The sequence below is a fragment of the Halichoerus grypus genome, chromosome 14 (assembly GCF_964656455.1).
Source record: "Halichoerus grypus chromosome 14, mHalGry1.hap1.1, whole genome shotgun sequence".
In the NCBI taxonomy this organism is placed as follows: domain Eukaryota; kingdom Metazoa; phylum Chordata; class Mammalia; order Carnivora; family Phocidae; genus Halichoerus; species Halichoerus grypus.
Genome location: NC_135725.1, coordinates 60,762,431 through 60,789,226, shown reverse-complemented (window position 1 = coordinate 60,789,226; position 26,796 = coordinate 60,762,431). Strand labels below are relative to the sequence as shown.

The 26,796-nt window shown below is 43.8% G+C and overlaps 1 protein-coding gene across 24 annotated transcripts; it reads left to right on the top strand.

The window, feature by feature from the left end:
• Window positions 1–8,294: 8,294 nt before the first annotated feature.
• On the top strand, window positions 8,295–24,731 carry SLC25A51 (solute carrier family 25 member 51). Of its 24 annotated transcripts, XM_078061476.1 has the most exons (10): window positions 8,342–8,451; window positions 10,359–10,505; window positions 11,887–11,971; window positions 12,536–12,608; window positions 12,694–12,845; window positions 16,157–16,201; window positions 16,295–16,381; window positions 20,502–20,654; window positions 20,761–20,865; window positions 21,083–24,731. In XM_078061476.1, exon 10 carries the CDS (start codon window positions 21,124–21,126, stop codon window positions 22,015–22,017), a length of 894 nt encoding a protein of 297 aa, XP_077917602.1. In that variant the 5' UTR covers window positions 8,342–8,451; window positions 10,359–10,505; window positions 11,887–11,971; window positions 12,536–12,608; window positions 12,694–12,845; window positions 16,157–16,201; window positions 16,295–16,381; window positions 20,502–20,654; window positions 20,761–20,865; window positions 21,083–21,123; the 3' UTR covers window positions 22,018–24,731. The 24 variants fall into 24 exon arrangements, with proteins under 24 accessions (XP_077917598.1, XP_077917596.1, XP_077917597.1 ...); XM_078061478.1 differs by lacking the exons at window positions 10,359–10,505; window positions 12,536–12,608; XM_078061472.1 differs by lacking the exons at window positions 10,359–10,505; window positions 11,887–11,971; window positions 12,536–12,608 and having other exon boundaries at window positions 8,295–8,451; window positions 12,694–12,817; window positions 16,160–16,201.
• The last annotated feature ends 2,065 nt before the right edge of the window (window positions 24,732–26,796 follow it).

Here is a 26,796-nt window from a genome sequence, read left to right as displayed (position 1 = left end):
TACCTCCACATTTGGCTTCATCCCCCAGTCCCTGGCAACCACCATCTTCCCTCTGTTTCTATGAGTTGGCTTTTTTTAAATTTCTAAACGTAAGTGAAATCGTACAGTATTTGTCTTTCTCTGCCTGACATTTCACTTAGCATAATGTCTTCAAGATCCATCCATGTTGTGGAAATGGCAGAATTTTTTTCTTTTTATGGCTGAATAATATTCTTTGTATTTAAATACCACATTTTCTTTATCCATCCATCAAAGTATAAATCTAAACTTAGGTTGTAACATTATTTTATTTTTTTTAAAGATTTTATTTATTTACTTGACAGAGAGAGACACAGCGAGAGAGGGAACACAAGCAGGGGGAGTGGGAGAGGGAGAAGCAGGCTTCCTGCGGAGCAGGGAGCCCGACATGGAGCTCGATCCTAGGACGACATGGGGCTCGATCCTAGGACGCTGGGATCATGACCTGAGCTGAAGGCAGGCGCTTAACGACTGAGCCACCCAGGCGCCCCTGTTTTATTTTTTAAGGTTTTTGTTGTTGATCATTTAAGTACTCTTGGGCACCTGGGTGGCTCAGTTGGTTAAGCGACTGCCTTCGGCTCAGGTCATGATCCTGGAGTCCCAGGATCGAGTCCCACATCGGGGTCCCTGCTCAGCAGGGAGTCTGCTTCTCCCTCTGACCCTCCTCCCTCTCATGCTCTCTGTCTCTCATTCTCTCTCTCGCAAATAAATAAAATCTTTAAAAAAAAAATTGCATTTAAGTACTCTTTACACCCAACATGGGGCTCGAACTCACGACCCCGAGATCAAAACTTGCATGCTCTTCCAACTGAGCCAGCTAGGCATCCCATAAATAAAATTGGGCTCATGCTGTTTTATATAGTTTTATATTTCATTTTCTACTTAAAATAGTGTCTTTATGTTATTAAATCTATGATATGATTTTTTTTTCTTAGCAGCATGATATTCTACTTTAACACATTCAAGTTTTTGTATAGCCAGCTCTGCAGGGACTATCTTTCTTCGGAAATCACTGTCAGAAAAGGGGTGGGGGGAGAAAGAAAAAGAAATCACTGTCCATATTTCTGGGTTTTTTTTCTTAGGAGAAACTCGTAGAAGTGGCATTCCTGGTCAGAGGCTAGGTACATCTTTAAGGTTTCTCATCTTCCAGAGAGACAAGTTTATATTCCACTGCTACGTCTGGGAGTCCCCCCAAAGTAGAGCCATTTGGCTACATTAGAGAACTTTCAGCAACTTAGACTTTGCCTAAAATGTGAGGCATGAGCTAAGCAGTTCCCTTTCATCAAAGACAGCCTGAGTTTTGGCATGGGGCCATAGGGGCGGGACAGGAGGCTGCCTGGGGTCTGCTTAGAGGTGACCCATCATGCGCCTCTAGCCCAGGACTGCAGAGCTCTCCAGGATGCAGGACTCTCTGTGCCCAAACTGGGATGGTCTCAGGCAGACCGAAACAATTGGTCACCCTCACCACCAGCTCCTGGCATAACCCTCAGCCAGCCCCTAACCCTCTGCCTCTGTGAAGGTGACATCCTGGGCTGGGGGCGGGAGATAAGGGCCCTGAGAGGCTGAGAAGGAGCCCTGCCCTCCTGGAGTTTGGGAGGCAGATGACAAGAGGAAAAGCTGTCACGCTAGGGGAGCACTGGGCGGGGGTGGGGGGGCAGGCTCACATCCGAACTCCATCCTTTCCAGCTGTGTGACCTGGGCAAGGTGAAAAAGCTTCCATTTCCTCCACTGTCCGATGGCAGAAGTGACCTCCCGCGGTTATTACAAAGATTACAGTGTGGGATGAATGCCCTCGGCAGGCATAGCTTCATCAGCCTCCAGAGGTCAGCTAGATCAGGTGAGTTTTATACAGGAAATCAGGGCCCATTACAGCCACAGAATTTCAAAGGAAAGAGGGTCAGGAAGGGCCTCCTTTACGAGGTGAGGAGGGAGTCCGTTTGAGAAATTAAAAATGTCGCAGCTCTACTAAACATCTGCAAAGTAAGGGGCAGAGTTTACGATCCTTTTCCTCTCTAGCTTGGAGTCCAGGGTGGTTCTCGCCGTTCTCCTACTTGGACATCTTCTAACATCCCATCTTTGTGGGATTTACATTAATGCTAACACGTTATAGTTATAATTTAAATAACAAGCATCCGTTGTGTTTACCATATAAATAACTACCACATTTGTTTTTTGCTTCAATATTAAACCTATTTATTGTCTTTGTTATTTAAATATCAAATCTATGCAGTGTCTTTACTATTTAAATATTAAACGTGTATCGTGTTCATGATCTACCCTCTGCACCCACTAGACTGTAACTAGAATGTAGACTCCACACAAGCAGGGATCTCAGCTTCTGGCACATAGTAGGTGCTCAATAAGTATGTGTTACGTGATATAATGATGATAGAAGTCCCCATGGATGGCGGGCTTACTCTGTGTGCCTTCGCCTTGTGCACACACTGGTTTCTCCCGATGAAAACCCCACTGTACAGATGAGAAACAGAGGCTCAGAAGGTGAAGGGACTACGAGGAAAAGCAGAAATTAGATTTAGCAGTGGCTGTCCAGAGCTCGCGCTGTGTACCTCACACCCCAGAGGAGGGTCACAACCCACAGTGAGCAGGAGGTGGAAGGAACTACATAGTTCCTTCTCAGGAGCATGAGAGAAGGGTGACATTTAGAGCTTTGGGTGACCCAGTCCCTGAGCTCCACACCCACTCCATGAAGGAGAATGAGCCTGTGTCCTGCTGGATCTGCCATCCTGGGGAGTCCCTTCTCAGGGGCTCAGAAGGTGGGCACCAGCCAGGCCCTACATTTTGAAGATGGGGATATCGAGGCTCGGAGAGGAGGAGAGCTTTGCCCCAGGAACACAACCAGGAAGTGGTGGGTCTAGGATTCAAACCCAGGTATGCTGACCTTGCAACATGCTGCCTCTCTTGTAAAATGCAATTCCTAAGTTCTTCCTCTTGGAAATCTTGATTTAGTAGGTCTTGGGTGGGCGCCGGAAACCTCTATTTGTCACAAGTTCCTCAGGGAAGTCATATGATCAGAGAGTCCTGGGTAAAGGGCCAGTCTGTCCTCCAGTCACCATCCACAGATCTTTTTCCCAAGTGCTAAGCACCAACTGCTCGACTGTGTTTCTGTCCTCAGAAATGGTGGACATGGTAGGGTCCCAGCCTCACCTCTCACTAGGTACTGAACTCAAGCAGGTCACAGGGCTTCTGTGAGCACACAAACTATGTAAAAATCAGAGGAAGTAACTATCACGTAACTGCTTGGAAAGCCCCCACAGAGTATTGTGCAAATGTTTGATGTTGTTTTATTGACTCAGCCCTTGCTAGATAAAAATGTGTTTGTATTTCACAAGTATGTGTCACTTAAATACCAAGTAAGGTGTTCCATGATCCCACCCAGAGGTCAGCAACCGTTCTGAGCCCTGAGAGCTACTGGAGGTGTGCCTGGGACAAAGGCAAAGTTGGGGGATAGGAACAAAGTCAGGGAGAATGAAAAGCCTGGAGGGTACTTTATTTAAATTCTAGTCATGATTTGTAGGTCACCTCTCCCAGGTAGCTTTCCCTGATTGCAGCCAGTGCATTTTCGTTCTCCTGTGGACACTTATAGAACTTGGTATGTGCCTGTCTCAAGTGCTAAGTGTTTCTCCTTAGGGCCAGACCCCAGTTTCCCCTCTGGGCTGCATGCTCTTTCACTCACACCTACTTGAGCCCTGTGGGTCCCTGTGTTTCGAACTGTTATGAGTCGGAATATCAACACAGAGCTGTTGTTCCCCAAAATTGCCTGAGAAGAATCGCCTGGGACTTGTGTTAAATTCACACGGGTCAACTGGCCTCTCCCCTCAAGATTCTGATTTCGTAGGAGGTCTGACTTGGGACTAGGGATCTATTTACCAACCTTCCAGGACCTGGAATCTAGCTTTTCAATCAGTAAAGTGCATACAAATCATTTGATCTCAGTAACACAGATCCTCATGTCCTAGGTCTGGGGCAGGCTAGGAAGAATAATTTTGAACCCGCCCCCGGGGGGATGCGGAGTCTGCAGGTCCAGGATCACAGGTGATTCTTACCTTTAGGCCTGCTAGAGAAGCCAAGATTTGGTGCTGTTCTCAACCTCAGCACACCTGGGTGGCTTTTAAAACATACTGAGTTCAGGGGCACCTGGGCGGCTCAGATGGTTAAGCGTCTGCCTTCGGCTCAGGTCATGATCCCAGGGTCCTGGGATCGAGCCCAACATCTGGCTCCTGGCTCGGTGGGGAGCCTGCTTCTCCCTCTCCCTCTGCCTCTCCCCCGCTCATGCTCTCTCTCTCTATCTCTCTGTCTCAAATGAATAAATAAAATCTTTAAAAAAAAAAAAAAAAAACATACTGAGTTCAAAAAAAACAAAACAAAACAAAAAACACCCCACAAACTATACTAAGGTCCAGATCCCACTACAGACCAATTTAAATCAGAATCACTTAGGTTTTTTGGTTTGCTTTTTAAAGTTCTGAATGATCAGGTGTTGAGACTCACTAATTTAGTAGGTCCCCACCAGCACGGAAATAAATTAATGAATAAATGTAATAGAATAGACCATCCCATGGACTTGTGGGCTAGAAACTTTGACTCGATTATGTGCACCATATATGCAGCTCATGTGAGTTGCTAGATCAATGCGGGTCTGAAAATGAGTGGAGAAGCGACTACATCCTGGAGTTCACAGACCAGCCATGGGGACAGACAGACTGAAGGAATTCAAGAACACCCTGGCTCTGCCCCCCGCACCCCCCACCACCCTGACAGCACAGTGGGGGAACTCTGCAGCGTCAGCAGTGAGGTCTCGGTCAGGGAAAGCAGCAACAAGCCTCTGCATAAGCTGAGCAATGAAGAGTGAACAGGACTGTCGCAAAGCGGGCAGGGCCTTGGGAGCACAGAGGACGAAAAGTACGAAGTTTGGAGGTGTGTGAAAGGTTCAGGGAAGGGAACAGGCAGCGGTTGGCCTTGAGTCTGGAGCCTGGGGGTGTGAAGGGGAGTGGCAGAGGTAGGCCCAGACGATTGCAGAGGCCTGGGGAATGTGAGCCAAAGAGAAAGGAAGGTCACTGACCCCTCGCTAGGGAATGACCGCAGGTGACTTTATCTTGGCTCACAGTAGCCGGGACGCCACTGATAGATTGTGTAAAGCTTTTTTTGTGGACATAAGGGCCCACGGAGCCTAAGGGCACTAGACAACTTTCTAGAAAGCATTTGGCAGGAGTGGGGGTAGTAAAGGGTGCTTAAGCAAAAATCCATCAGCAACACTCCTATGTCCCTTCTCCCAAGACCCCAGACCCTCTTGGGCAAACACCCTGTTTGCCAAGCACTGAGTTGGAGAGCCAGAAACAAGGCAGACAGCTCTGCCCTAGTGAGCTGGCAGTGGGAAAGGATTCACCCTCACCAATGACTATAACATAAGGCAGGGGCTCGGTACTGCCCCAAACTTTGTGCTATGGGAAGGCAGAGGCAAAAGCCATCAATTTTGCCTGGGTTGGTCAGAGAAGGCTCTTCCGAGAAGGCAAAGAGCCTTGAAGGGTTAACATGTTTAATTGGTGAAGAGTCGAAGCACTTGGGTGGCTCAGTTGGTTAAGCATCCAACTCGTGATTTCGGCTCAGGTCATGATCTCAGGGTCGTGAGATTGAGCCCTGTGTTGAGCTCTGCACTGGGCGTGGAACCTGCTTAAGATTCTCCCTCTCCGTCTCTCTCTGCTCTACCCTCTCTCTCTCTCAAATAAATAAATCTTTATATTTTTATTTTATTTAAAAAATTTTTTAAAGATCTTATTTGTCAGAGAGAGAGAGAGCACGAGCAGAGGGAGTGGCAGGCAGAGGGAGAAGCAGGCTCTCTACTGAGCCAGAAGCCTGACATCGGGCTCCATCCCAGGATGCTGGGATCACGACCCGAGCCAAAGGCAGCCACCTAACTGACTGAGCCACCCAGGTGTCCCAATAAATAAATCTTTAAAAAAACTGGTAAAGAGTCAATGGTGAAAGGGGGGGTGGAGAGGCTTAAGGAACCAAGGATTTGCAAAACACTGAGAGACTGCATATGGCTGAAGCACAGAACGTCGTTGGTCATGAGGTAGACAAACCGGCAGAGAGGCCAGGACACAGATCAGCCCTCATGCCAAGTTAAGAAGTTTAGATTGACTGGGGAGGCAAAAGGAAACCACTGGAGGTTTTTACCCGGAGGAGTGAGATGATCAAAGGTAGGTTCTAATATCCTCTAGGATCTTATCTGACAGCTGATATGGAGGTTAGAGGTATGGAGAAAAATTTAAGAGGCTGAAGAATGAAAGAATTGGTAGATGAGGACAGAAAAATGAAAGGCTAACTTTATGATGAATCCTGAATCAGAAAAGAGAAGGTTTTGAGTTCCAACCTTCATATGTCCAAGAAGAGTCAGTTAAGGGCCTGGGGGTTTCTGACCAGGAACTAAGAGCTGGAGGGGCAGAGGCCTGCACCGTGGCCTGCAGCATGAGAGAAACAGACTGGCACAGCTCCAAACATGCGTGTTCCTGTTGGCCTGGGAGCTCCTCACTCCTTTGAGTCCATTGTGCCTCAACTGTATATTTATTTTTTATTTTTTTTAAAGATTTTATTTATTTATTTGAGAGAGAGAGAATGAGAGAGAGCACATGAGAGGGGGGAGGGTCAGAGGGAGAAGCAGACTCCTTGCCAAGCAGGGAGCCCGATGCGGGACTCGATCCAGGGACTCCAGGATCATGACCTGAGCCGAAGGCAGTCGCTTAACCAACTGAGCCACCCAGGCGCCCTCAACTGTATATTTAATTTCAATCTTTTCCTCCTCTTCAGGTTTTACCATAGGAGACTAAGTCTATTCTAATCTGGAATGAATTATTTATGCATCTGAACACTCTGGATGCCTGCCTGATTTATTTTTCGAATAATACATCTGAACAGGAATTCACACAAGACAGGGCAAACATAATTTTGAGGCAAATGCCCTTCCCCAATTGTTGCCCAATTTATCATTCCAAACCACTGTGTGGCCTTGTCATCATCCTGTGGAGCCCTGAATCTATCCCTGCACACCAATTAGATGCCAAGTGCCTCTGACAGTCGAGATTTGCACTATCAGACCCCACTACCTGACCTTTACAATCTTATCTCCTGCTACTGTGACTTTCTCCACTGGTCCAAATTCCAGTCATTCAACCAAGGCCCAGTTCAAACACCTCCTACCCTATGAAGCCATCCCTGGTTCCCTCTCAAGGGGCAAGGCCCCTGATGCTTCCAAATTTCCAGAGTCTTCTGTTTTTATATCCCTCATTAGACTCTAAGATCCCCCAGGAGAACTTGGGCATGAACAACAACACACAGCACGTACCTCAGGAGAGTTAGCTGAAATTAGGGGGCATGGTCTCCCACATCCCAAGCAGCAGTTAAACAGGCCTGCTCAAGCAGACCAAATTTTGGAGTCGATATCTATAAAGTGCTGTCTGGGCAAGTGGGCAGGGAAAGCCACCCACCTAGAGCTAATCTCTGACTAATGCCTCTTGGACTAACCCCAAGTGAAGTGCATATCCTTCACACGTACGTCACGAGCCTCCTGAAGAGCTTCTCCTCTCCAGGCTGACCCGCTTCCTTCAACCCCTCACACCTGTCGTGTGCCTTTCAGTTCAGGAGTTAGAGTCACGTCATTATTCCTAGTGATGCTGACAAGGGCCAAAGGATGCATGCAAGGTAGGCATTATTTTTCAGATAGGGATTTGGGGCTTAGGAACCAGTGACTTGTCCAAGGTCACTCCCAGAATTGTCAGAGCTATGACTCCACCTAAGCCTTCCATTTCCCAGTGCAATAGAGTCCAAGACCTGCAAGTTGTCAGAGGTTGAAAGGAAAGAGACTTTAAAAGCGATTCGTACGTCCTAAAGCATACAAAAGTGTCCCTCTGTGGCCTGCGGTACCAGTTGCTGACAAAAGGCCACTTTGAGGGTTTGATGAAATCTAACCAAGGCTACAACGGGGAACCAGGCGGGGCACTTCCAGGTTTCTGGCGTTTGCCACCCACAACTGTTCATTCCCACTGGCACTCCCTCAGGCTGCACGCTGGAGAACGCGTTGACTAGTTGTGGCACGGCACGGCCACCGTATGGCGCCGAGGGAACGGTGCTCTGGTAGGTGGCACCCCAGTGCCCTACGACAGGTGTGGGTGACCCTACACCTGCCCCGCCGGGGCCGAGAAAACCTGGTCGGGGTCACCTGACTCTCTGTGGGTTTAAGGGGAGGCGGCGCGGCGACGTCCGCCTCACGTGATCGGGCTCGGGCGGCGACGAGCGCGTCACGCTACGCCCCGCGCACCGGGTCGGTCAAGGTCTGCGCCTGCGCGGCCGCTGCTCGCCGGCTCGCCGACCTGCGGGTTGGCGGCTACCGGGCGCGGAGCCGGGCGCCCGCTGCGATGGGTGAGTGCGCGGGCTGGCGGCACGGGCTTTTCCCCCGGCCTGTACGTTGGAGGAGTGGAAGCACGAAGGAGGGTCTGAGGAGGCCGCCCTGCCCCGGCCCTCTGGCGCAGCCGCTGGGGCCCACCCTCTCCGCGCGCCCGGCCGCTGCCGCGCGCGCCCTCCCGGGTGGGGCCCGCACCCGCGGGAACCGCAGGAGGCGGCGCTCCCGCACAGAGTCGGTTCTACGCCCCCGCGGCTCCCGGGCTCTCCCGCCAGCCGCCGGGTTTCGCGGGGCGTCGTGGGGCTTCGCGGGGCGGGGGGCGCCGTCTGGCGGGCGGAGTGGGCCTTTCCCGCGAAGAACGCTGTGCGTTTATTCGGACGCGCCCCTGCTGGGGAGGTGCCTCCCGCCGCGCACGAACCGGAGGGCGGGGAGGGTCGGGCTTTGCCTGCGCCCGGGGGCGGGCGGCGCTGGGACAGCGGAAGGGCCTCTGCCCCCTGGGGTCTGGGATTCCGGGCCCCCTGAGCTTGTTCACCGTCGGAGACGGAAGGGGCCTCGGTGATCCTACCCAGCCCCTGCTCCTCTTATCCCAGATTGGGGAAATGGACGCCCGGAGGGCGGTAAGTCGAGCCACAGCCAGGCAGTGCTTATTCTGCGACACCATGTTGCATCGCGTTGTGGGAAACTCAATTGTACAAGGCTTTTGGGGGCGGGCAGGCGGGCGGTGTTGTTCATTGTTAAGTCTCTGTACTGATTATTTAGCACCGAGCGTGGCTAGATCAAGCATGTCGATGCCTCAGCTATATTTACCCTTGGGGCATAACCTTTATTTTGCCCCGTCAGCTATACTCAGCTGGTCATAATTCCCACCCTCTGTTTCTCTACCTGTAAGCAGTGAAACAGAAGCCCTGGAAGTATGTGGGTAGTGACCTTGTCAGTTCGAGCCTCCTCCACCCTCGTTTCGAAAGGATTCAGTAAAATCAAAGGGTGCTAGAACTGGTCAGGTGGGTCCCCTAGTGGTTCCAGAGCACAGGTTAGGCACTTTGGATCTGGAGTCACCCTTAGTGCATCTAAAGAAAAAATGATAAGCTTTTACCTCTCAGTTGAGGTATCTGGTTTCTCCTTTGATAGATTAAACCCAGAGAATTGGATTTTTAAATTAAGGACCTTGCTTTGACTATAGTAACAATATAGTGTCATAACTAGGCCTGGAACCCAGACTGATCTTGTTCTGATTGCTGACTTAGACCTGCTGACTTACGGGAGTTCACATCTTTGAGAATTACATTTGCCTTACCCCCAGTTTTTGCACAAAGACCTTTGTGCTGGGATCACATCTAGGTCTTGCTCCTCCATGTAGTCTGTAAATTACAGTGAGTTTTTAGACTTTACACTGTTTAATTATGCCACAAACGTTTGATACTTGTAGTTGCTTAAAAGTCAACCTATTAACTGTGCTTCTTACTGTTTAGATAGCTTGAGTGTTTTAGGTAGCAAACAGTTTAAAATTATGGTAAATAAGTTTTGCAATAGCGAAGAATTACCCGTGTTAAGGAATTTAAATATACAGATCAGTTTAGTAAAGAAATTTAGCTGTGTTCACAGTATAAATAAACATAAAATTCTAAACTCCATTACTACAGAATACTGTGCACACTGTCCTTACTTCTGTTGCCAAATTAAGAATCTATTCATACCATCCTGGTGTGTAGGATGAAACTAGAGGGAAAGCTTTATTTTTCTTCTTTTCACATGTGTATCGGTGGTTTCTTTGATCATAAGTCTGAAGAGGTTAAAATTTAGAAGGAAAGTTTTAAATCTGTGAAGTCTAGGAGGGTCTCATGACCTTCCTTTTTCTATGCACAGGCCTGTTTTTTAAAATTTGAGACTCTAAATATACAGTGATGTTCTTTTTTTTTTTTTTTTTTAGATTTTATTTGAGAGCAAGAGTGCACAAGGTTGGGGGGGGCAGAGGGAGAGGGAGAGGGAGAAGCAGGCTCCCCGCTGAGCAGGGAGCCCAGTGCGGGGCTGGATCCCAGGACCCAAAGGCAGACACCCAGTCGACTGAGCCACCCAGGTACCCATACAGTGATATTCTTAAAATATCTTAAAATCATTAAATATAGGGGTCAATAAACGGTTAATTTCTGCTAGCCATAGTTTTCTGCTTAATAACAGTCTCCATTATTACAAACAGCCGTGACAAACTAGTTGAAGTAACTTTAATTTGTAAAATTTTGGGAAGTAAATCATTCCAGTAAAAATTTAAGGTGAACATGGACAAAATTTGGTTGGTCGGGTGTACAAATAACTTAGTTTGTATTATCAAGGAACAATAGATTGCTAAACAGTTTGCAGATGGTAACTTCAGAATTTAAAATGTATTATTATGTATTCAGTATGTAAATGAAATTTCTTAACATTCATAAATTGTCACAACATGATATTATATAATCGTATATACATTAATCAGAGTATCTTGTTATTTTATCATTCTTTAGTCCTGAGACTCTGAAGAAGAGCAAAGGATTACCTAGATATAAAGCATTTGTGTGCTAAGCTGTTTTTAAAATGTTGGTTAATCTTAGATTGGCAATTGTAGTCCTAATAAGAGTTCTTAAATTCGTGTCTGTCAGCTGAAACAGCAAGAAGTAAGGATGTAGAAGACTAAGTGATTAATAATTATCAAACTCTACCCAGGCAAACTTCTTTTCAAGCATCTTCAAACTTTTTTTTTTTTTTTAACTAAAAATGCCATTGATGAAAAAAAATAAAAATGCCATTGGTTTCTTTAACTGGTTAAGAGCACAAAATGTAACAGGCAGAAGGTGTGTTTTAAACAAATTAAAGCTGTGGGTGGTTTTTTTTTGTTTTCCCCAATTCTCCCCAAGTCAGATAAATACATACCCACAAAAATGATGGGCGAAGGAAGGCTGTCATACATAAGAAGTGTATCCTGAATTAAGGGAAACTGCTATTGAAACAGGAATTAACATAATAAAGTCAGCAGTAGGTTAGCAGTTTTAAAAATTGAGTGTTCAGGGTGCTTGGCTGACTCAGTGGAGTGTGCAACTCTTGATCTTGGGGTTGTGGGTTCAAGCTTCATGTTGGGTGTAGCGATTAGTTAAAAAAAAAATCTTAAAAATAATTGAGTCTTAATATGCTGCATGGCACAATGCTATACTATATAAACTACTGAAATATTGCTATGTAGGAAGGAGGAAGTCTGTATGGCTTTTAGCAAAAATGCTTTTCCAGAAAAGCAAATCAAAACAATGCAGTCAGCAGATCAAGGAGGCTATAGCTAGATATCAGAACTATGGCTTCTCATATCTGTGCTAGAGGATCCTTTGTATCCAGAATGGACTAAAATTTCAGGACGAAACAGGGACTTTTAAAAAACATTCCTTTATCCATTTTAAGTTCTCTGCCTCTTTCCCCCTCCCCCTGGATTTCAGCATGATCTAGCAGAAAGATGGCTGCCATTGGCTATTTTATTTTTTCTTTCTGTGGCAAGACCGTCATGGTGCCTGGATATTTCAGGTTTGTATGCTTCTCTTACTATTGTCTTGTTGTCAAAAAACTTAGTAATGGACTTAGTGTACTTGGCTTGCCGCTCCTGCTTTATTCTCCCACTAATGAAGGTCAGCTTCAGGGTGTATTTATCAAATCTTTTGAGACTGAAGGACAGTTGCCAGATACTAGGATCCATCCTTGTATGATCTTCCTGTGGGCCACCAGAAAGATGCTCTTCTCCTGAGCATAAATAAAGGATATGATAAGACACACAAAGCCAAAACAGGTTTGGATTCTGGAGCTGGGCACATATAATCCCAAATCAAAGCTACTATGTCAAGATGATGCAGATGATGAGGCAACCATCAATTAGACCAAAATTCTCCACAGAGTATCTTAAAAAGTAATATTAAAAAGTTTTGCTCAAAGGAAAATACGTCACCTTAAACACTCAAAATTATGAAACAATAAAAATAAGCATCTAACTCAAGAAATTAGAATACTATAAACCTAGACAAAACAGGAGAAAAGAGATAAAGAGGAAAAGCAAATTTAAAAACTGAAAATAGTAAAACTGGTAAACTTCAACAGCTGGTTTTCTTTTCTGGGATGAGAGGAATGGAAATTTGACAAAGTGGCTACCCTGCTCAAGAAAAAAGGGAACGTAAGTACACAAGACTAGAAGTATTTTTTAAAAACAAGTACTGTATAAGACTATATAAGTAAACCAGAACTTTTTTTTTTTAAAGGAAATCCAGTATCAAAATTGACTGCAGAAGAAAGAACCTAACAGACCAGTAACAATGGAAGAAATTGAGAAAGTTATCAAAAAGCTACCATCCCCCAAAACACCAGGCCCAGATGGTGTTACAGGTGAATTCCTTTAACTTTGAAGGAAAAGGTAATTTTGATAAGGTTTAAATTGTTCACCAGCATCAGGAAGGAAAAGTGATAGATTGTTTTTACAAAGCCAATAGATCATTGATGCCTGAACTTGGCATGAAGGTAGTACTAAAATTGAGAATTTGGTATGTTCTAGTGATGTGAAATTTTAAAATATTAGCAAAATGGTATCTAGTGATACATTAAAAAAAATATTTCACCATGGCCAAGGAGGATTCATACCCTTATTATAAAGGGCAAGTAATTAACAAGAAATAATGCTAATGTATATACCAAATAAATACATTAGTGAATAATAATAGGTCATCCTTGTTGAGCACCTCTAGTACTCTAGACTACTCTCCGGGATGCTATACTAGTAGTAACTCAAATAACTGAGCCAACCTATGAGGTAGGTAACATCCTTCCTGTATAAATGAGGAAATTAAGCCATAGAGACATTGAGGAACTTGAAGGTCACACAGTGGATAGTGGTGGAGCCAGGATTTGAATTGAGGCTATTAGCTGCAACTCGTAAATGTTACACTGGTTCTGTCTCCAGTATTCATGTGATCATCTCAGTAGCTCCTTAAAAGCATTTGACCAAAGTTCCTGATTTAGTGGTGGTAGGAGGGGTTGAAGGTGGTTGACTTGCAGTAAAACAGGAATAAATGTGTATTGCCTTCCCATGTTTGAAAACTCTCTAAGCCCTTATCAGTTGATCATTAGTATTAGAAAAATGGAATGCAGTTTTAATGGCAAACATAATTTCCTAGTAAATAGCAGGGGGATGGGGCTTACGTTATAACTGAAGATATACTAATTCTTAGGATGAATGCAGAATGAAGTTTTGGGGTTTTTAATGTAATTTATCTGATGAAATTATGTGATAGCGCTGGAAAGACGTGCTTTACCTCGTATTTGTAGCACAATCCTAAAGGTGGGTAGGGATAGATGGTGAACAGGGAAGGTTACTTGAATGAGTACAGATTTTCTAGGGGCCAGTTCAGTAAACATTTTTGTGTCATGATGATCTATTTCCCTATGTAAACTTGAAACTACTAGGACTTGGATTATGAATACTCTGATGACAGCTTCCTGTTTCTCACCCCAAAAGCCAGTGTCATGCTTAGTAGTAATTCCTAGCAAAGTTCCCATAAGTGTCAAGAAAATTATAAGGATATTCACTATTATTATAATTTAGTTTTGTTCAGGAAATATTTGTGAATCTAATAAGATAGAAGAAAGATACGTATTATAGTGGAGAATTCAAAATTATTTGTGGTATTTTATATAGTGGAAGCTAAAGCAAAGCAGTCCAAAAAACTGAAATTGCAAGAGGATTTGGTAAGTTGGCTGGTTCTAACCTTAATATACAAGAATTGGTAGCTTTTTCATATGCAGACAAAAGGCAGTTTGAAAATTAGTTGGAAGGAAACGGCCCATTCATGATAGCAACCAAAAAGATAAAATACCTAGGCATAAGAAATATTCAAGATCTGGGGGTGCCTGGGTGGCTCAGTCAGTAAAGCCTCTGTCTCTTGATTTCTGCTCAGGTCATGATCTCAGAGTCCTGAGATCATGCCCTGTCTAGGGCTCTGCTTTCAGTGGGGAGTCTGCTGCTCTCCTTCTCCCTCTGCCCCTCCCCTTGCTGGTGCTGCATGCTCTCTCTCTCTCTCAAATCTTAAAAAAAAAAAAAAAATTAAAATATTCAAGATCTGTATGAAAAATTTTTTAAATGCTACTAAGGTTTGTAAAAAGACACAAGTAAATAGGAAGACATCATATTCCTGTAAAGTATGGTTTAATTTTGGAAAAGTGAGAGGTCTTTACATTTATCTATGAAGTCACTTTTTTTGTAAGATACCAACAAGATTTTTGGGAAGAATATGACAGAGATACACTAGAGTTTACCAGGAAAAGCGTAATAGCCAGGAAAACTGCTAATTCTCAGAAGAGTATGGGGAAGCCCTATGAGATGGTGACCTGCTGTAGCAGGTCAGAGCAGGTTGGCACTCGAGAAGCGCTGGGCTGCTGGCGGAGCAGAGCCCATGTAGACATACATGCACACGGCCACGGGCATTTGGATGATGCTCACTGGTCACTTGCATAGGCAAGCTTTTCTCTTTGCCTCCTTATGCTGAAATTCCAGAGAGATTACTGTATGGCTGGTAAATGAAACCATGAAGGTTGTAGAGGGAAGCATGGATTACTCGTTCATACTTTTAGAGTAATGAAGGCCTTCTGAGGACATTATAAAGCCTAGAAGCCAAGATCATAGATTTACTATCCAAATTAAGAACTTCAGTATCACAAAAATGATAAAGTAGGGAAAGTATTTGCCACAGTTTGATTAATAGAACCAGGAATGATTTTTTTCATATATGAAAAAATTTTACAAATCAGAAAAGGTTTTTCTGCCTATTAGAAATATGGGTAACATGAAAATTTATAGTAAAAGAAATTCAAATGGTCAAAAATGAAAAAATACTGTAGTTTATTTTTTTAAGCAGGCCCCTCCACTGAGCAGGGAGCCCGACATGGGGCTCGATCCCAGGACACTGGGATCATGACCTGAGCTGAAGGCAGACGCTTATTAACCAACTGAGCCACCCAGGTGCCCCAAAATGCTGTAGTTTAATCAAAAATTTTAAATGACAAAATGCAGTTTTTTTACCCATGAGATGGTGCAGGAAATGATGGGGGACCTGGGTACTAGCATACACGTAATGGAAGTATAAATCCCCATTAGTTTTCTGGGGGCAGTTTGGAGTAGCTATCAAATTAAAATGTATTATAACTCTTTGAGCCAGCAATGCCATTCTAAAGATTTATCCTACAGATAAACTTGCCAGAGTTCACCCAAGCAAGGTGTAGGTACGAGGTTGCCCAATGCAGAATTCTTTGAGAAAAAAAGGAAAAAAACCAAACCTAAACAAAAAACAGGGACTAAAATAAGAGATAGAATAAATTACATATAATATGTCCAATTGTTAGAATACTATACAATCATACAAAATGCTGGGGTATCTCCATGCTGTTATTAGAAGGTTCCAGAATGCATTGTGTCACTGGTGGCAGGCTGACTGGTAAAGAGGCTTTCCCACAGTCAGGCTAGACACAGAGAGCCCTGAGCTAGGGCAGTGAGCTTGGAGAGGGGAGATGTCTGTATATTTAATTGATTTAGAACTTTGTTTTCGTTTAAAAAACAAAAAAATCTTTTTTAAATGTGTATTTTTAACGTGTCAATTTTTTTCCTAAAAAAGTAATACGCTTCTTTTGTGAATTTTCATTGAAATGACTCATTCGTTGTTTTATTGGATCTACAAGCAGCCCAAGTCCAAGGAATCTGGCATCTCTGAGTCGAGCATCCAGGTGACTTCATAATCTAACTATTCTAATACCTGCCAAGGTTAGAAATACTTCGTGTCTCTGAGCCAGGCCTTACTTTGATGATTTACATTGCAGAGGAACACATTTTCGGAACGCCGGGGAACAGTTTTTCCTGCCCCTTTAAACCGATTCATGATGGTGCTGAGCAGATTTCAGCTGTAAGTCCTGCTGCTTCCAGCGCTCTGCCAAAGGGGAGAGCATGTTCTTCATGAACAGAGCGATGCCCAGAGGTGGTGTGGCTCCCCTGCTTGTGGGAGCTGGCAGTGAAAGAAAGCACCCCTGGCACAGTCGGGTTCTGTCGGTACAACCGGGCGACTTAGTGGCGAGGAAAGTTTCCTGACCCCTTTCAGGACCTTCCTTCCCGCAGAGTTCGGGCCTGCAGTGGTTTCCAAGTTTATCTTTTCTAATAGAAACATGGAGCAAGCCAGCTGGAACTCCAACAAAACAGACTTCGGGCCAGAGTGTTCAATGTTGATTTTCTTAGTGTAGTCTGTCTTGTGGGAAGAGGACACACAGACCCTGGTGTGACATACTTAAGGAAAATAGCTTGTTTGCATTTGCTTCACGTGAGAAAGGAAAAGAATAGTATGCAGTAACATCAGAGTGTCTTGGGATCCTCCTGAGGGTCTCTCATAACGCCGGTCCAAGCCTGGTTCCCCATCCTCCCCTGCCACCCACCCATCTTCCCCCCCACATTCTGCTCGAGCAGAACGTACTCGAATAATTCCTCGAGAATGCGATCCTGCTGCTCTGACACAGGACCTCCACCGTAGCCTGTGCCGCCGCCCTTAGCCGAATGTGCTTCACCCTATTTGCCCACGGGTCCTATCCTGCCCTGTCGTTGTCTCCAGACAGCTAGCTAATGACCCCTTTCTCTGCGGGGCCTTTATACACCTTGCGCGCATTTCCGTGCATGCATTTATCACTCTGTAGTCCAATTGTTTGCATGTCTTATCTCCCCTGAAGCCAGGGTTCCCGTTTATCTCTAATCTCTGACTTGTAGGTCAGCGCCTTTGAATAAGTGGGTTGAATTTAATTTTCTTAGTTTGCTAATAGGCCAGTGTAAAAGCAGGCAAAGAGGAAGAAATCCCCAACAAAAGTAAATGAAGGTCTTCGTGACAGTGTTATCCTATAAGTCTGAATGAAACAGAAAAAACATTTTTTTAAAGATTTTATTTATGTGGGAGAGAGAGAGAGAGGTAGGAGCAGACTCCGCACTGAGCAGGGAGCCTGACACGGGGCTCCATCCCAGGACCCTGAGATCATGACCTGAGCTGAAGGCAGACTAACCAACTGAGCCACCCAGGCACCCCAATACTCTTTTTTTTTTTTTTTGATATCTATATGACATCCCATCAGGTGGATACATCTTCATTTATTCAGTGGGCCCCTTACTGTTGAGCACTTAATTTTTATTCAGTACTTCTCAAGAGCATTGTTGCAGCTGTCTTGTAGTTCAGTCTTTGTGTACATCTTGTATGAATAACTTTTTCCCTAGGCTGTACTCCCAAAAGGGGAAATTATTGTTGCAGATGTGTGTTCCGTATTTGATGTTACATTTCTATGGCTTCTGTAGATATAAGCTCCCCAGGAATTGATTCTTTCTGATTCTTTTCTGTGCTTCAGCTCTGCACTGTACTTTATAGTGATTACATTTTAACATCTTTGTCCTGAATGCTCAGCAGTTCATACACCTATTAAGTAATAACTCCCCTGTTCCTCCTTCCCCAAGCCCCTGGCAACTACCGTTCTACTTTCTGTCTCTGATTTTGACTACTTTATGTACTTTATATAAGTGAAATCATACAGTATTTGTCCTTTTATGATTGGCTTCTTTTACTTAATGTCCTCAGGGTTCACCCACGTCCTAGCACGTGACAAGATTTCCTTCCTTTTTAAGGCCACATAGTATTCCATTGTATGTATCCATACCACGTCTTGTTTAACCATTCATCCGTCAGTGGACATTTGTGTCGCTTCCACCTCTTGGCTATTGTGAATAGCACTGCTGTGGATGTGCACGTGCCTCTTGAGACCCTGCTTTCAATTCTTAACAGATACATACCTAGAAGTGGGACCGCTGAATCACATGTTTGTTCTATCGTAAGTTTTTGTAGAATTGCCATTCTGTGTTTAGTGGCTGTAGCATTGTGCATTCTCACCAACAGTGAGCAGGGATTCTCCTCCACATCTCCACCAACACTTGTTATTTTCTGTTTTTGTTTTTGTTTTTTTTAAATAGTAACTATCCTAATGGGTGAGATGATCTCATTGTGGTTTTGATTTGTATTTCTCTTTTGATTGAAGTTGAGCATCTTTTCATATGCTTGTTGGCATCTGAGTGTGTTTTACAGTTTTTTTGGTGTTTTTTGTTTTTGTTTATTTTTATATTTATTTTTATTTACTTTTTTATTTATTCATGACAGAGAGGCAGAGGGAGAAGCAGGCTCCCAAGGAGAAGGGAGCCCGATGCGGGGCTCGATCCCAGGACCCTGGGATCATGACCTGAGCCGAAGGCAGACGCTTAACCGTCTGAGCCACCCAGGCACCCTGTTTTTGTTTTTTTTTTAGATTTCATTTATTTGAGAGAGAGAGAGGGAGAGAAAGCAAGAAGCGGGGGAGGGGGTGGAGGAGGGAGGGAGAAGCAGACTCCCCACTGAGCAGGGAGCCTGACGATGCGGGGCTTGACCCCAGGACCCCAGGATCATGACCTTTGTGACCTGAGCTGAAGGCAGCCACTTAACCAACTGAGCCACCCAGGCACTCCTGTTTTACAGTTTTGTAGGTTTCTTTCATGTCTGGCATAAAAGATAAGTAGAGTCCCATATCTTCTTGTATATCTCCTTTGGAGAAATGGCTGTTCAAGTCCTTTGCTCATTTTTAGTCGGGTTATTTAATTTTTTGTTGAGTGGTCTCATGAATGTGGTGTTGTGCTGTTGAGGAATTAAAATCAACTTAAAAGTATTTAGCCTGTTGGGGCACCTAACCAGCTTAGTTGGTGGAACGTGTGACTCTTGATCTTGGGGTAGTGAGTTTGAGTGCCATGTTGGGTATAGAGATCCCTTAAAAAAAATCTTAAATATTTAGCCTGTTATATTTAAGATACAATAAAATTGCCATGTAGTCCCCCAATAAAGGTTATTTCTGGGCTGTAGGATTGTCCTGGATGATCCAACTATTTGGATCCTTTGGAGAAAACCAGACTTAGTTGCCTGGCAAGGGGTAGCCTTGCCATTTTAAGGATGCAGGTATGTCCTAGGGGAGGACTTTACCTTAGTGTTACTCGGTGGGCTAAGCCTGTATATTTAGGCTTCAAGTCTTTAGCAGTCTGATGCAGCCACTTTGTCAAGGGCAGCCTCCCAAAGTCACTGCCATGCTTCGGTATGACCGTGGGAACATGCGCCCTGCAGCCAGACAGACTTATGATGCCAGCCCCACCAGTTACTTTCTGTACCTCAGACAAAGGAGAGAGTGTTGTTTTTTTCATTGGTAAAACTGGGAAAACCACGTTTATTTGATGGAGTTGTTTTGAGAGTTAAATATGTGAAAATACAGTGTATAGTACATACCTGCAGGCCTCCCTTGACCCTGTTCTTCCAGTCTCTACCTCCCAAAGTACATGCTCAGTGTCCCTTATCCATAGCACATATTTGTCATACAAGGTATTTACACTGAGGTGTTTTTGTTTACCTTGGCAGTCTCCTGTTAAATTGTGAGTTCCTTGCCTTTTTTTTTTTTAAGATTTTTATTTGAGAGAGCACGAGCTGGGGTGAGGGGCAGAGGGAAAGGGAGAAGCCAGACTCCCTGCTGAGCAGGAAGCCCAATGTTAGGCTCGATCCCAGGATGCCAGGATCATGACCTGAGCTGAAGGCAGATGCTTAACTGACTGAGTCACCCAGACGCCCCATGAGTTCCTTGCTCTTGAATCTCTAGCACTTGGCAGAGGGCCTAGTCCAGAGTAGACGCTAAGTAAGTGTTAGTGAACAGAATGAATGAATGCATGTTTTGCTCTTTTATTTCTCAAGGGAGGACTTTGAATCTTTTTTGGAAGGATAATGGTATATACCATTATGTAGTATAGTACGTATGAACTAGTCCAGTAGTTCTCAAATATTTTGGTCTCAGGACCCCTTTACACCTAAAAATTACTGTGGACCCTAAAGAGCCTTTATGTGAATTAGTATTTCTGGTCTTAGAAATCAAAATTTAAAAATATTAACTTTATTTATATATTTATTTTAAAGATAAATTGCATGGGAGAGGGGAGAAGGAGAGGGACAAGAATTGCATGGGAGAGGGGAGAAGGAGAGGGACAAGCAGATTGCACGCTGAACGCAGAGCTAGATGCAGGGACTGATTCCACGACCCTGAGATTGTGACACGAGCCGAAATCAAGAGTCAGACACTCAACCCGCTCAACTGACTGAGCCACCAGGCAGGCGCCCCTCATTTGCTTTAAAATAACATGTTAACATAGATAACACATTTTCATGAAAAATAACTATTTTCCAAAAAATTACTGAGGAGAGCTTGTTTTCCAGTTTTGCAGGTCTTTGTAATGTCTGGCATAAAAGATCTGCGTCTGCATTGTGTCTGTGGTGAGAAGTTCTGGTTAAAGTAGATGCAGAAAATCCAGCTTCACACAGGTACGTGGCTGGAAAAGGAAGGACCTCCTGGACCCCTGCAAGGGTCTCGGGGACCTCAAGGGGCCCTCTGATAATACTGTAACAACTACTGATGTAGTCTAACAGGGAAAATGTAATAGTGTCCAGAAATTAAAGGGTTAAGGAAATAAGGAAAAATTCCACGTGTTTAGCCCTGTATATAATGGCTTAGCTACTACTGTCGTTTTGTTATTTGTAGGTTAAAAGTATCCTTCATGAAGAAGAAAGATCTTAAGAAACATGGTGGATTCAGAAGCTCATGAAAAGAGGCCGCCCATCCTGACCTCTTCAAAACAAGATCTGTCACCTCATATCGCGAATGTTGGTGAAATGAAGCATTACTTGTGCGGCTGCTGTGCGGCTTTCAACAACGTAGCAATCACATTTCCCATTCAGAAGGTGCTCTTCCGGCAGCAGCTGTATGGACTCAAAACCCGGGACGCGGTGCTTCAGTTGCGGAGGGATGGCTTTCGAAACTTGTACCGCGGGATCCTTCCCCCACTGATGCAGAAGACAACTACGTTGGCGCTTATGTTTGGGCTGTACGAGGACTTATCTTGCCTTCTCCGAAAGCACGTCAGTACCCCTGAGTTTGCGACCCGCAGTGTGGCCGCAGTCCTCGCAGGGACGACAGAAGCAATTTTCACTCCATTGGAAAGAGTTCAGACATTGCTTCAAGACCACAAGCATCATGACAAATTTACAAACACTTACCATGCTTTCAAGGCACTCAGATGCCACGGAATTAGAGAGTATTATCGAGGCTTGGTACCTGTTCTTTTCCGTAATGGATTCAGCAATGTCCTTTTCTTTGGCCTTCGAGGTCCCATTAAGGAGCATCTGCCTACCGCAACGACTCACAGCGCGCATTTGGTCAATGATTTTATCTGTGGAGGTCTGTTGGGGGCCATGTTGGGAATCTTGTTTTTCCCAGTTAATGTTGTGAAAACTCGCATGCAGTCTCAGATTGGTGGGGAGTTTCAGTCTTTTCCCAAGGTTTTCCAGAAAATTTGGCTAGAGCGGGACAGGAAGCTGACGAATCTTTTTAGAGGTGCTCACTTGAATTACCATCGGTCCCTCATCTCTTGGGGCATAATCAATGCAACTTATGAGTTCTTGTTAAAGATTGTATGAAAGAAACCCTCAGTTAAGTGCCATTTATTAACTGAATAGATCTAAGAAGAATGCAGTTTGGCCTTGTTCCTGATTGGCGAAATACAAGTTGGTGTCAGAAGTTCAGGGCACAGTGAATTATGGGCAAAGCTGTTTTCTTGAAGCACCAACAAATTCAGAATAAAAGGTTTTAATAGGAGGATGTAAGGGGTTTTTTGGTTTTGTTTTTTCATTATTATCTGAGAACTTTAGGCTAATTGCCTCGTTAATAGCTGTCTGTTTGACTGCTTTTGACAAGGGAAACTAATAGCCAAGGTATGATTCTTTTTCCCAAAAGTCTTTAATAAATCTTCTGTATTGAAATGTCAGTGGCCATGACCAGCCAGAGAAAAGGCTCTTAGAGCTTCATGAATTCTCAGGCTTCCTTCTCTTGCTCCATTTCTTGCTTCTCTGCTTTTAGGAGTTGCAAAGGGTAGTCTTCGTTAAACATAAGCATGTACATGTAGGACAAAGAACAGAGGAGCAGAACAGCTTATTAGGTGTAGGCTTTTTATGGTAAATTGCTTGTATTAGTTTTGAAACTAAGTACCTGTTGGGATAGTCATTATCTAGACTATTCAGACATGGTGTGGCAGAACCAAGCAGCTAGTCAAAGCTCCCATTTTGCTATCTAGGTTGCAAGGTTTTGTGTTTAGTTCTGAATGTGATCTTAAACCCTCCCCAAATGTCCTTATGTTAATTTCACTTATTTCATTGCCAAAACATGGGGAGACTTACTTTTCATTATAGGCATTTCTTCCTGTGAAATTTCATATTAATTGCAAACTGGTTAATTCAGTTTTTTTGATTAATTGTTGCCAACTTCAGGAAGAGCTTTGGGAGTTTGGGGAGTGTTTTTTCTTTGAGTCATAGTTTGTCATATTGAAGTATCCTGTTTTCTTAAAACTCTCCTTAAAAAAAAAAACACTTCCATAAAATTGTATTTTGGAAGTATATTAACAGGATTCTAGATTTCTCTCTCCTGGCTTCTAAGCATTACAGAAGGGGAAAAAACAAATCTCAGGATAGCTTTCACCCCAGTGTTAGCTTTTTTATTTGACTCTTGGAAATAGAGACCTCTATTAGGATTTTTACATTTTGGGAACCCAGTTTTATCATTTTATCATTAAAACAGTAAGATAGTTTGAGATAAAGATATTTGGAGGGTTAATTTTAAATGCTACTAGTTCGTAAAAGCTGGATAGCATACTCATCCCTTAGGTGACAGAAAAACTTACTTGTCAAAGGAATCAGATTCTTAAAATATTTTTTCCAGATCGATGAAGCAAAATGCCTCTCTTTACTGATTGAATGATTAATAAAACTTGAAACATCCTAGAAAAGTAGTTTATCTTTTAAAAATCCACATCTGTAAATATGTAGTTAAGATTGCCAACATCTGACATGGCAGAGTAGTTAGGTTTCTTATTACCAGTTTTTCATCATTCTGGGTAATTGCATATGACTATATGCACACACTGACCAAAATAAAATCAGGGTCTCAGTTGGTAGTTTACTCAGTTTCTGGGCAGATAGTCCAAAAGAAATGTTTACCTCTAAATGCAGTATGACTGGTCAAATAAGCATCCTTCCAACCATAAAAGATGGGGAAGCTTTATCAAGCACTTGCCAGGCAGTAATGAGGCTCAGTAACTTTACAACAGCCCTGCTTGAAAATGTTGTGTTGGAAATGGCAGTTTACTTTGGAAACCAAGATGCAGAGGTGAGGATTTCAGAAAGAAAGGATTTGACACCAAATAAACGTGAGTAGCATCCTTTGGCTTATTGAATAGAGTCTGGCTTTGAAAAGGGTTGAGTTTTGGAGAAATGAATGACAAAGGCACCGTGGTCAGTGGGGGTGCTTGGCCCAGGGCCCACCACACCTTGCAGCAGGTGAGTTAGCCTGGGGTCATGCCCTGGGGATGGGCTTCCTTTTGTCTATTATACACTCCTGTGAGGTGACAGATAACCTAAGTTCTAAAGCACTTTCATGAAATACAAGTGAGAATTTGAAAGGGGATGCTTTGGTTTCTGCAATCTCAAACTTGTGGCGTTTAAAAACAAATACTTTTAATGTTTTTAACTCATAATATATTTGGATTTCTTTGTCACTTTTTACAGCTTTTGGAGACCAAACTGTAAATACATGACCAGGGATGGTTTTTTGTTGTCCTATAGACTTCTTAAATTTGACAAAAAAATTCAACAGAACTTGCTTGTGGTAGTCAACAGCTTTGTCTGAACCTTAAAAGAAGTCAAAATGTGTTTAATAAGAGATTCTAACCACTTGTTTTTATCTTCAGTGTGAACTAGTAATTTTGAAAAGGCAGACGTGATCGAATAACTATCTGAAGAGCTTTAAAAGTGGCCTTTCTGTTACATACGTGACACAGATGGTTTATGAGCACAGGGAGCTTCCGGCCCTGCCTCCCACACTTTATCTCTGATGCCACCAGAGATGTGTTATGGATTCTCTATTTAACACGCTTGGGGTGGTATGAGCCCTCAGGACTGCATCACAGAGTAAACACAACCTTTCTGAGGTGGCAGATTTGTGTGTCTTTGTTTCATTTGTGTTTGGAGACAGTTGATGTTTTTGTCTCAATAGTCAATATTCATCTTACCTTATGGTTGGTTATGTAATCACCTGCTATATATTGTAAACTGTGCAATAAAACAGAATTGTGTATCTAGAATCATCTTTGGAGACCTGAAATTTCCTAGCTCGATTACAGTGGTAATACTCCATTCTCATGCTGTGCAAACACAGAATCATGGGCGGCAGACAGGATGTGCAGAATGGGACCCGGAGGCCTTTGGGGCCACCAATCATGCCATGGGGGAAATGGCAGGTCAGTGCGGTTGAAGTTCTGGAGGGAGACGTGTGCGGTCCAAGTGAAGGCAAGACAGGAGATCCCATGTGAAGGAAGGGTGAGCACTCAGACTTGATCTCCTTTAAATTAAAATATTCTTTGTTTTCTTGTATGTATAAATGCCTATCAAAGACTTAACAGGCGTTCTCCTTAAATTTGAAGAGTTTTCATTTTTAATGCTGTCTTTTTGTTTAATAGTAAGTATTTGCTTGCCTAAATGGCTCCCAGATTGTGGGGGAGTCTACATGTTTTTGGGGTTTTTGGTTTTTTTTTTAAGTTTCATTATTAAAAGTGGTTAAGCACATAAAGCTGTTTTTGTTTAATATTTTTTGAGTTTTGTGACTGAGTTTAAATGAAACCTGTTAAATGTGTCAGTTAACGTTCTTTTGCTAATTCTGTTTGGAATAAAGTTGGGGTTTTTTTGTTTTTTTTTTTTAGTCCATTCTATTTGGTCTTCTCTTGTGGTTGGGTTAGGGTTACTAGCACTTTTTTGTGGCTTAAGTTTGTCTTTTTGTTGAGCAAACATTTAGCATACTACTATGACTCTTTAGCACCTTCACCTGATAACTTTGTAGGTAGAACAGTCTTCATTTATCCATCTTATTTGGTCAAGAGGAATTCCAGATTAAGTTAACTTTCTAGACAGCTTAAGTGCAAAGCATTTTGTGTTTTAATGGTTTTTCTCAAATGAAGTGAACTTTTCCCTACTGAGTATAAACTTAGTATAATCAGTTTATCAATAAATTTCTGTGGTATAGCATACCTTCAGGTCATGTTTACCCCCAACCTAAATGATCTGGATGTTTGTGTTTTTTGAGTATTTTTATATCTACTTTTAACTTCACAGCTATTCCTTTCTGTTAGGAGATTGAAATTATATTAGCTACACACTGTTGTTTCCACATGAAATTTTAAGGTGCTTCCTGTCTCAAGGGAGCGTCGAGGCTGTCTGATGAGGACCAGTAGGTAGGGGAGTGATTGCCATCATGCTTCTAAAACTCCAGTTTTGGGTTGGAATTCATCATAAAAGTGAATATCCTGAACTTCAGAATTGATGAAAAGGTGTCATACATATGATCCGATGCGACGGCATTTTAGCCCCCTGCCGCAAGCTGTCCCACAGCTGTCGTAAAGCGCAGGGTGCGGGGAGTGTGGGGGGTGTGTTTCTCCAGGTGTGACGGGGAGCAGGCCCGGGGAGCCCTGCAAAGCTGCGGGGTGCTCCGGATCTCAGAGGCGGTGCCCAACTTCATCCATTTAGCTTCTGATGTTTCCAAGGGGAACTTTTTTTCCAGTGAGCATAGCTGATTTTGAAGTAGAAATTGAGGCTAAAATAGGATTTCTCTAAATTCTCTCCCTTCGATCCATTTTGCGTATCGCTGTAAGAGTAATTCTGTAGACACCGATCCGGGCCCTGCTCAGTCACTGCCCTCAGCTGCGGGGACCTCCCCGCTCTCACTCTGCCTCCCGCCCTTGCCCCTGTCGCCCCCCCCCAGCACAGCACCCCCCCCCATTTCACTTAGTCACCCCTGCGGAGGCCTTCAGTGTCACTTTCTCAGGGAAGCCAGCTTGCACTTTCAGGACTAAGGTTCCCCTCTTGTACATTCTTACGCCACCACATTCCTGTTTTTCATAGCCCTTCCCTGTTGTAATGGGGCTGATTATTCGATGTTTCCTGCCCTCTTTTGAATGCCAGCTCCATAAGGCAGGGGCTCTGCTGGAGTGTCCCCTCCGTCAAGTGCCTGGCCCCGTGCCTGACAGCAGGCCTGGTAAGGAGTCAGTCAGTGTGAAAGGACACATGGATATTCAGGATCATAGCATTCTGGAATAACCTGTCAGACCTCCATTCCCTGATGGGTCATGGAGGTTGTTTAAGGAAAAAACTTAACAC

What these genes read in the sequence shown, in the direction of transcription:
- SLC25A51 (XM_036100503.2), top strand. Translation starts at nt 21,124, where the DNA reads ATGGTGGATTCAGAAGCTCATGAAAAGAGGCCGCCCATCCTGACCTCT.